This window comes from Drosophila takahashii, chromosome 2L (assembly GCF_030179915.1).
Source record: "Drosophila takahashii strain IR98-3 E-12201 chromosome 2L, DtakHiC1v2, whole genome shotgun sequence".
Lineage (NCBI taxonomy): Eukaryota > Metazoa > Arthropoda > Insecta > Diptera > Drosophilidae > Drosophila > Drosophila takahashii.
The window spans coordinates 26790022-26800856 of NC_091678.1; the positions used below are offsets into that span (position 1 = coordinate 26790022).

The following is a 10835-nucleotide window of genomic DNA, read 5'->3' on the forward strand; positions in this document are numbered from 1 at the left end:
TTTAGGGTGCTAGTTTATTTTGTATACTATTTAGTATAATGCCAGTATAAATATTATACCCCGTATAAAAGAGACAAAATTCAAAAAATGTTGTTCTGTACATTTCATATATTATTAAAAATATTTTTTACATTTTTATAAATTACTGAAGGTAATTTTTAATTTAACAAATAAACATAAATACAATACATGTACAAAATATGTACGTGTGTATGCATATTTGGGCAAATGCAGTTTTACCGCTTATGTCGCTGATCATCTCCAGAGTGGTCGCCGTCCAGATGAACACCGGAGTTTGGTCGGGGACGCTGATATTGAAGTAAACATTGCGCTGGCCGCGGTCAGAAAAAATGCAAGCCAATAGCAAGATCCTTAGTTTCCCGGCATCTGGAGCGCAATTCAAGGTGGTGTCAGTAAAAAGAAAAGAATTTACTCATTAGTTATGGACTAAGACACAATTTAAATGTACTTACATTTCAAATAAGCCCGAAATAAGCAAATATTAAAATTTTCACAAGTAATTTTCACAAACAAACCTTAAACAGACCGCAGCGTCGTTTACAAAATACACTAATGTAAAACCCTTAAAATACTAACGCGTCCGAATAGCATTAAAAAGCGGTAACACTTTTTCTGTTCGAAATGTCCAGGTTCCAAACCAGAGCATCCTGGCTTCACACCAGGAACGAAAACCGAAAACTTCGGTATAGAAATTAAACTCAGGACATAAACTTAACACTATTTAGTCTTAACTTAACACTATTGAGTCTGCTCCTTACATTATTTAGTTTTAAATTAATACTGACAGTTTGATACTAGCTGTAGTATACTTTTAATACAACGCGTATTAACTCTAAACTTTCGGATTTTTTTTTGGGTGTAATATACCTACCCATTTTTCCAACAGCTGTGATACATTACTTGACGTATTCTTTCTTAATGACTTAAGTAAATCTGTGATATATGACCAGGTCTCTGTACCAGTTTTTTCCAAGCATGACCTTATTGTCCTGACATATAATCTGACCTTTGAATATAATGACATTAATATTGAGTATAGGGACTTCAAGAATATCAACTATCATGAACTTGAAACTGATTTTGTAGCGTGTGATTGGAATTCTATTTATTTACTTACAAATGTTGAGGACCAATTATGTGTTCTTAATACTAACATTAAACATCTCTATGATAAGCATGTTCCACTGAAACGTAAAATCACTCGACCTAAGCAACAGCCATGGTTTAACGCAGATATTAGAAAAGTCATTCAGCTACGGGACAAAGCATACTTAAGATGGAAGCGATATAAAACTTCGAGTACGCAAAATAATTTTAAAAAACTACGTGCAATGGTGTCATCCAGAATTTTAGCAGCTAAAAGAGAATACTACAGCATTAAATTCGCCAATTTTTCTTCCACAAAAAAAACTTGGGCTGAACTGCGCAACTTAGGCATGGGAAAGTCAAAGCAACACAGTACTGTTAATGGTGATCTTGACGAGTTAAATTCAAAGTTTGTGCAATCAGATGTACCTGAAGCTTCGTGCAATGAGTACCTGAACCTGCAACCATTCTGTGATAATAGCTTTAACTTTGTGTGTGTTAATAGCTGTGATGTATTAAAATGTATTCTTAATATTAAATCTAATGCTGAAGGTCTGGACAATATTAGTCCCAAATTTATTAGAATTTTACTACCTAGCGTTCTTAAGTACATAACTCACGTAATGAATACTGCAATAATGACGTCAACATTTCCATGTACATGGAAAATGGCTAAAATCTTACCTATAGCTAAAAGTAACAATGATTACAGACCAATATCTATTTTACCCTTCTTTGCCAAAGTCTTTGAAAAACTAATTGCATCCCAGATGCAATTCTTTTTTGATGAAAATAATCTGCTAAGTAAGATACAATCGGGGTTCACTAAGAACAGAAGCTGTACCACGGCAGTAGCAGGTATAGTTGAGGATATCCGAAGGCAACTTGACAAAGGATATGTAACCTTCTTAACGCTCTTAGACCATAGCAAAGCTTTCGACACTGTCAACCACCAGATTCTCTGTACCAAGCTCAGTAATATTTTCAACTTTAATACCACAGCAGTCGCACTACTTAAGTCGTATCTCTCTGGGAGGGCACAAGCAGTAGTGTCAGGTTCGGACATTTCCGCGTTTAAAACTATTGAGCGCGGTGTCCCTCAAGGATCTGTGCTCGGTCCTTTAATGTTTTGTGTGTATATTAATGACCTGCCTAATAATCTGTCAAACTGTAATGTTCATATGTACGCAGATGATGTACAAATATATGTAAGTCGACCTTTATGTGAGATGTGTCATTGTATATCTATATGTAATACTGAATTAAACAAAATACATAAATGGGCGCAAAGAAATGGTCTGGGACTAAATCCTAGTAAATCAAAATGTCTGATAATTTATAAAAAAGCACTTGAAACTAATAACTTGCCCCGTATAGTAATTAATAATATTCCCATTAAATATGTACAAAATGCTGTTAACTTGGGTGTAACTTTCAACAATACCTTGCAATGGAGTACACATATTACTAAAGCAACAGGAAAAATATATGGAATGTTAAGGCAGCTGTCAGTATCCCAACACTTTCTGCCAGTAAACCTTAAGATCCTAATAGCAAAAATGTACCTACTACCCTCATTATTTTATTGTGTTGAAATCTTTGGCCATTGCGATACTCGGGACTTTCAAAAATTAAAAGTAGGGTTCAACTCCATAGCCAGATACGTATTTAATAAAAGAAGAGCAGAACACATATCCACCCTGGCAGAGTCTATTTACGATATGAAGTTAGAGCAATGGATAGATTCTAGAACTCTAATTTTCGTTCATAAGATTATAATGACAAATGAACCAACCTACCTCGCTGACAAACTTGTGCATGCCCAATCAAATCGAACTAATAATTTAATACATCCGAGAACAAGACTACTGTGTTCTCAGAGACAGTTCTACATCAATGCTGTGCGCCTGTGGAACGAACTGCCTCATGTTCTCAAATCAATAAGAAGTGCTAATCAGTTTAAAATTAAATTAAAAGAATTTCTAAAAATAAATAACTCTAACAATTAAAGATAAGTTTAGTTAAGTCCTTTGTAAACAACTATGTAGTATTTTTAAGAAATATTGTCAGCTATAAATTTACTATAATTATCAACACGGAGTGACTAGCGTACTAATTCATAAGTTTCAAAAACTTGTAACGCTAGGATACAATAAACAAATAAATTAAATTAAAAACTCTGTACGGCATTGATATTAGTGTATTTGTATTTGTATTTTGTTTCTTATATTTACTTATATTCAGGGAAAAATGTTTACAAAACAGAAAAACCTGAGAGAATGATGATTGATTTTTGGTTGTTGTGTTCTTAAAAGCTAGAGAAGATTAAGATTAATGGGAAAGGGTGGGGGCGTATTTACAAAGGATGGTGTATACAAGGTATTTAAGGCACGGTGGCTGGTGTTTATTATAAAATATTTTTACTGGTTTGTGTTGTATACCAGATTGTTTGGGTTTATGGAGTCATGCCTCCTATGATAAAATATCAGTTTATTATTTGTATTGTATATTATTCCTATTTCTTTGAGGTAGTTTAAATGGTTTATTGCTAAATTATGAATGGAAAAGTTAATAGGAGGTTGTTTTTGGGCGACGCTGTTTGAGATCAGATGATTACTATTGTTTCGGTTGTTTTCAACGAATTGTTCGATAATTTTGAATATTTGGGTATCGATGCGCTGGGTTTGTGTTAGTTGGTATAGGTTGCTGTTGTTTATAAAGTGATTTGTTATGGAGTTTCTGGCAGAGGAGCCCAGGGCTCTACGTAGTATTTTTCGTTCAAAAAGTCTTAGATTTTCCATTTCACTTGATTTTAAGTTGAACCAGGCTATGTGGCCGTATGTGAGTATTGGTTGTATTAATTTTTTATATATTAGCGATCTTATTTTGATTAATTCTTTGTTTGAATGTGATGCATTTGTTCCGAGTGTACCAAAAGCTTTATGAATTTGGGCTATTTGAATTTTCGCTTTTTTAAGGAGATATTGTGTGTTTGGCTTAAAACTTAGTTTTTCGTCATAGTATACTCCCAGGTATTTTATTTCCTTTACATTTTTTATTTCAGTGTTTCTGTTGACATATATTTTGGGTTGAAAATTACGAGCATTTGGGTATAGATTACGTATCACGTGACCTTTTAATCAAATAAAAACACCTCTTAACGAGGTAAAAAACTAGTGACGATCGCACCTTCAACATACAAAAGTTCTGATATCAACATTTGTGACGAAAAATTATTACACTCTTCATTAAATAGACTTCCTAATATTTTCTCATTCGGCCCGCCCTAGCAAACTATTCCAGCCTTTTTCCCTTCACAGGCATTTTCTATTGCAGCGTGCCGAATAAGAAAATATTAGAAAGTCTATTTAATGAAGAGTGTAATAATTTTTCGTCACAAATGTTGATATCAGAACTTTTGTATGTTGAAGGTGCGATCGTCACTAGTTTTTTACCTCGTTAAGAGGTGTTTTTATTTGATATCAGAAGTTTTTATTTGTTTACATTTGCTCTCATAGGAGCTAATATATACATTTATATACAATATATATACATATATACATTTATATACAACAGTGGCTATTTTCGTATAAAAATAACTTTTAAACGTGACTTTTTACAGTAATGTGTTATATACCAAAATTTAAGGAATCTCAAGGGCTATACAGTTTAAGGTTTTAAAGAAAATCGTTAGAGCCGTTTTTGAGAAAAATAAAAAAAAGCTAAAAAAAAAAGTTTTAAAAAATTGTCTTTTGTTCATATTTTTTTAACTATTACATTTACACAAATTGCATATAGAAGACGTTTATAGCATTTCAAAATACCTTTCAAACGAGATGCAGCACAAGTCTGTAGCTTTAGTAGTATAGAAGTTACGGCTTTCCAAATTTTAGCTATTTATAGCTGTTTTCCCGCTAAACTAGCGAGTTTTTCCAAAAGTGGTAGAAGAAAAGTTTTTTATATCGATGTGATGAACGTCATATCAAATTTTCAAAACTTAAAAAACATGTTTTGGACAAACTGACAAACTGACAAACTGACAAACAGAATTAAATTTTCATTTTGGGAAGACGAAGAAAATCTTATTTTGGCTATAACTTTTGAACGGAGCGTCGGATTTTGACAAATGACCCCTCATTCGACGGGTATTTTCAAAAGGAATACAACTAAAATATTGCGAGGGGGCAATTATCCCCACCGGCCCCAACAGCTCCAAATTTCGAAATTTTCACTTTTTCAATTTCACCGCTCTCTCTCCCAAGCCAATTGATTTTCTTAGAGTCTTGGTATGCAATCCTGTTAGTTTTCGCAATACCTTTCGATAGGTGTATCATTCATTATGATCGGACCATCACAGTAGATTTTCATTTCTTCGTGTATATATAGTAGTCGCCTTCGCACAATCTCCTGGTGCGCTTCGTCACTACATGGACTGCCGTCCATAGTGATATGGTGCTTTCACATTTGCTGGTATTTAGTTTGAGTCGCCATTTATTAAAATAGTCGGACAGTTGATCAAGGTATTCGTTTAGGTCAGTCTCAGCATTGGAGATTCTGGCTCCTGAGGCGAGCAGTAGGATGTCGTCAGCGTATACAAATGGCTGGATTATGGCTCTGGATGTTGAGTTAAGATGTCGCTGAAATTCTGGAAAGTCTGCTAAGTAGATGTTATACAGGATGGGAGCTAGGGTGGATCCTTGTGGGACTCCTGCGACTATTTGCCGGATAAGTGGGCGTTCAGTACCATCAGAGCTGATTACGTAGAAGGAACGGTTTGTTAGGTAGTTGAATATTATTTTAGTCAGATGCTGGTTAAAGTTGTGTAGGTGGTACATTTTATATATCAGTGCATTTGTCCAGACCGTATCAAATGCTTTCTCGAAGTCCAGGGCACATGCTATGACGGCTCGCTTGTTACTTATATTGGAGTATATAAAGTTATTAGCGGCTGCTAGTGAATGGGATATTGACATATTTTTCCGGAATCCAAATTGAAATGGTTGGAGGATTGTGTTATTTTCTAGATGTTCTGTTAGTTTCAAGGCAAGTATTTTTTCTAGTAGTTGGCTTATTGCAGATAGTATTGAGATTGGTCTGAATCCCAAAAGGGATTCATGATTAGCTTTTGGTTTTGGAATGGCAATTACTTTGCTGCATTTCCAGCTGCTAGGAAAGTATGATATGTTTAAGCAGTGATTAAATATCCGTGCAATGTGGCTTAGTACAGGTATATTCATTCTTTTTAGAAGGTAGTTGCTCGTTCCATCTGGACCGAGCGTTTTCTTTGCGTTTCCACTCTTTATATGCTCAAAAAGTTGATTGCTGTTCGTGAACCCGTGTTCTTCCGCATTTTGCCAGTTTCCATCAGCTGTAATATTTTAATTAAAGGTGATGGATGGGCTATTTTCGTTTGAGAATGTTTCCCTTACTGTGCTTTGGATTAGGTTAGCATGAGGCTGGTGCTGTGGGTTTGCTGTCGATAGGCTGTCATTTTGCTTGTGAATTCGTTCAAAGGACCAAGCAAGTCCATTTATTTTACCAAATTCTGTTTTTAAGATGGCTGAAGTAGTTATATCAATGGTTTGTATTTCAACTGGTGTGAGTATTATGTTTTGATTTCTATGGTTAGGTTGTGTGAGTTTCAGAGTTTTTAAGCTTATGTTCCTTGGTTTTAGGTGTTGTATTTTATGTTGTATGTAGTTTATGTGGCTGATTTTTAGTAGGTTGTTTATTTCCTCTTTTAACAGTTTTATTTCATTGTTAATGTACTGTTTTTCATGTGATGAAAGGGAAAATATGTGTCGAAATAGGTACCGTCTGAGATACCGGCAGTGTTTTATAAGTTGCAGGCAGGTAGGACTAGGACGTACGATTTTGTTTGGCTTTTTTGGATCTATTTTAATGATTGGTATGGCTTCGGTGGAGTTTAATGCCTTATCTATTGCTTGATTAAGTTTAATTATGTGGTTGTCGATCTGTTCGGAGGTTTGGTTCAGGCAATTTGGGACTGGTGATAGATTTGTTAGGATGGTCCTGTTCCATATTAACGAGTCCATTTGTTTAAAGTTGTAGATTTTTTTCGGGTCTATTTCCTCTAGTACAAACGGTTCAAGATTTAGTTTAATTTCTACTCCAAAATGGTCTGATGGGAAGTCTTTGGTTATTTTGCATATATTGCCAGTTTCTATTGATAATTCGTTTGAACATATAAAAAAGTCTATTGATGAGTCTATTATTTGGTTGGGCCGGGTGGGTTCTATTGTTGAAAGTAATGTAAGATTGGGTTGGTTTGTGAGCCAATCGTAAAGTAATTGTCCATTTGAATTAAGGTGTCTGGGGTTATGGTTTGGTATATGCCAGCTAGGGTGTTTCGCATTAAGATCACATCCGATTATTATTGGGCTATTGTTGGTCTGTTCATTTATATGGTTTATTATATTGTTTAGGTCTCCTGTGTGAAGCAGAGTCCCTGGTCTTTTGTATAGTGTGACTAATACAATGCTGTGCCTTTCTTGTCGTCGATTTAGGTAACAGATTTGGATTGCAACTGCTTCGATGTTGATTGTGGCTGGTAGGTTCAGCTGTTGATATTTCATTCCGTTTTTTGTTGCAATGGCTACTGAGGCTTTGGAGTATCGATTTTTGGTTTCTGGCTGATTGTTTGGTCTTTGGCGGGTAAATTGGTATTGTGAGAGATTGGGGTTATGGGTGTCGGATAGGCGATGTTCTGCTATAAGCATGGCATTTGGCCTGTGCTTTAGAATAAATTTCTCAAGCTCAGCTCGTTTGTAAAGCTGTCTAAGTCCGTTTACATTTTGGAATATACATTTAAACTTCATTGTGATATTTTTACGATAAAATCAAGTAATATTTGTTTTTTAGTGTTTTGGCTGTGATTGCTTGGGTACTTCTGTATGGTTTCTTGCATTATTTCTATGCAGTCCTCAATATTTTTCCCAAATAGTTTCATTGAGTCATTATTAAGGTCTTCAAACGTGAATTTATTGGTGTTTCCTGTTTTGTTAATAGGGTTTTTCTTTATTGTTGTTGTTTCGTTACTATTGTGGTAATTTGTTTTTAGGGCGGCTGAGTAGCTTATGCCTTCTTTTATTTGGATTTGTGTTTTGTTATAGGTTGGCGGGTTTATTTTTTTATATAGAGTTTGGGATTGTCTGTTACGTCTATCTATTGCCTCTTTTATATATTTTTTGCGTGTAGGGCAAATTCTTGCGTTGGCTGTGTGTCGTTCGTTGCAGTTGACGCATTGGGTCACGTTTTCCAATTTTTCGTCTTCATTTTCGGTTTTTTTAATTTTACATTGCCCGGGGGCGTGCGTTTCAATGCATTTTACGCATCTGTAAGGCATGTTACAGTTTGAAGCGACGTGATGAAAACGTTGACACTTGCGGCATTGCTTTATTTCTTTAGGGTGCGGTTTATACGATTCTATGTGTACCTTGCAGTTTAGCAAATATCGAATTTTAAAGATATTTGATATGTCTTTAGATTTTTTGATAACTATGTGCCAGTGCTTGGTTTTAAATGGTTCTACTGATATGATTTCAAAATCCGGAGTAGCTTCTTGTAGCGCACTCTTTACTTCTTCTTTACTGAAGACGGTGGGTGGTATTTTTATACCCGTTAGAAGGAAACGTTTCCGACCCCATAAAGTATATATATTCTTGATCAGGGGCACTAACCGAGTCGATCTAGCCATGTCCGTCTGTCCGTCTGTCCGTCTGTCCGTCTGTCTGTCTGTATGAACGCTGAGATCTCGGAAACTACAAAAGCTAGAAGGTTGAGATCTTCCACGCATATTCTTTGGCTTCCTACGCAGCGCAAGTTTATTTTAGCCGAGCGCCACGCCCCCTCTAACGCCCACAATCGCCCACTAACGATTTTAAAATGGGTCCTGCGCCCACATCTTTGAAGATTTCCGAGAAGTATGAATGCAATTTTGTTGTGTATATTTATACCTATCGAAATGTAGAAGACATTTTTCAAATCGGACCATTCATTAAAAAGTTATACGCAATCAAAATTTATATATCTATCTCCCTCGCACTCCCTTTAGCTGAGCTACGATTATAGTCGGGACACCAACCCGAGTACAGCGTTCGCTTTAGCTGAGTGACGGGTATTAAATAGTCGGGACACCAACCCGACTATAGCGTTCTCTCTTGTTTTAATTACTATGTTATGGGGTTTCATTTCTTTAGGAGTATAGGTGAAAAAATTCATTTTATTTTTAGCGAATATAGTTTTAGTTTTTTCAAGTGTTTCTATATTATAAAGTTTGATGTGCGTTACATTTTTGTTGAGGATGTTGAGAGAATATTTATGGCTTATAATGTTTTTAAGTTTGGATGGGTTTTCATTGTAAAGGACAATTACAGGGAGGTTTTTCGCGTTGTTCTCACCTTCTGATGTTGATTTTGGTTTGGCTGCGTTTGATGTTGTAGACGCCTTCTTGTTCGTGGTCTTCTTGTTTTGAACCTTCTGGTTTTTTGTTGATCCAGATGTTTCTAGGGAGGGATACATGTTGTTTTTTTCATTTCCATCAGATTTAGCGTTTTTTGCGATGATGGCTTGGAGACGTTTGTTCTCCTCTCTTAGAAGTTTCATTTCTTGAAGTAGTCCTTGGAGCTCGGAATTGGATAAATTGGACTGCTCATATTCCTCCTCTTCGCAGTCAGTAGAACTGTCGGAGCTGGAGTCACATTCATATTCCTCATATTCGTCGTCTTCGGATGTGTGTCGACGTTTAGTATTTCCGGATTCGAAATCCATTTCTTCACCGCTAACGTGAGTTGGGTCCCCGCCCGTTGTATTGTTATTGTCTGCTATTGCAGCATCCTGACTGTTAGTTGGATGTGCAAAGCTCGTTGTCATTGTAGAATTTAGTTTTGGAATACATTCCAATGTTGGTTTATCAGGTGTTTCCGGTTGTAAGTTAATTTTGTTTTTTTTTGCAGTTTTAGTGTATGGCATGTTTTTTTGTTTAAAGGACACTTTATGGGGTTGACATTTTTTGCTTATCTTTGCGTTGGCAAGTTGTTGTTTAAATGTTTTGATCACTGAGGGATCCTTTTTGAACTTTCGATTTTGATTCAGTCACTATCTGATTTAATTCAGTCACACCCAGAAAAATGATGGACAACATTTTAGGTCATGCATAGCCTAAAACATTTTAAATGGACTAAAAGTTCCTTTTTAGGTCATGTACTGCCTAAAAATTTAAACTTTTGGTATATTTGCCCTACTATTTAGGTCCCGTATAGCCTAATATTTTAGGTCATCGTGGGCCTTAAAATTAATGCATTTTACCTAAATAAATTTTCACGGAACTCTGATACCGTTCTAGCGACGCTATAATTCCCAACCAGTTATAGCGCGGCTTGCATGGTAACCCACTTCGATCGTTGAATAAAACAGCGATTTCACTGCTGAACAGTGAAGCCTCTTCGCTCGTTTTTGTGTGTTGGAATAATGACGACTTCTTGAAGACTAAGCCGACATTGACCTCGAGTTAGCTATAAATTTCTCTGTATTTACTTTATAATATGAAACATTTTTCAGTACAAATTTTTAGGCCAAAGATTGCCTATAATTTTGGATAGGGGTTTTCTCATACTTTAAGGCAGCGTATTACCTAAAATCTAGGCCAAAAATTACCCCATTTTAGGTCATTAATGGCCTAACATTTTAAGTCATACAATCCTAAATTT

The 10835-nt window shown here is 35.6% G+C and overlaps 1 protein-coding gene across 1 annotated transcript in view; it reads right to left on the minus strand.

Annotated features, from left to right (window-relative positions):
* The window catches only part of LOC123002829 (uncharacterized), a 35529-nt gene extending 25306 nt beyond the window's left edge, over positions 1-10223 (minus strand). Inside the window, exon 1 of the mRNA XM_070217204.1 lies at positions 9528-10223. Coding sequence (XP_070073305.1) covers positions 9528-10098 — 571 coding nt within the window. The 5' untranslated portion in view covers positions 10099-10223. The remainder of the gene's footprint in view (positions 1-9527) is intronic.
* Between the last annotated feature and the right edge of the window lie 612 nt (positions 10224-10835).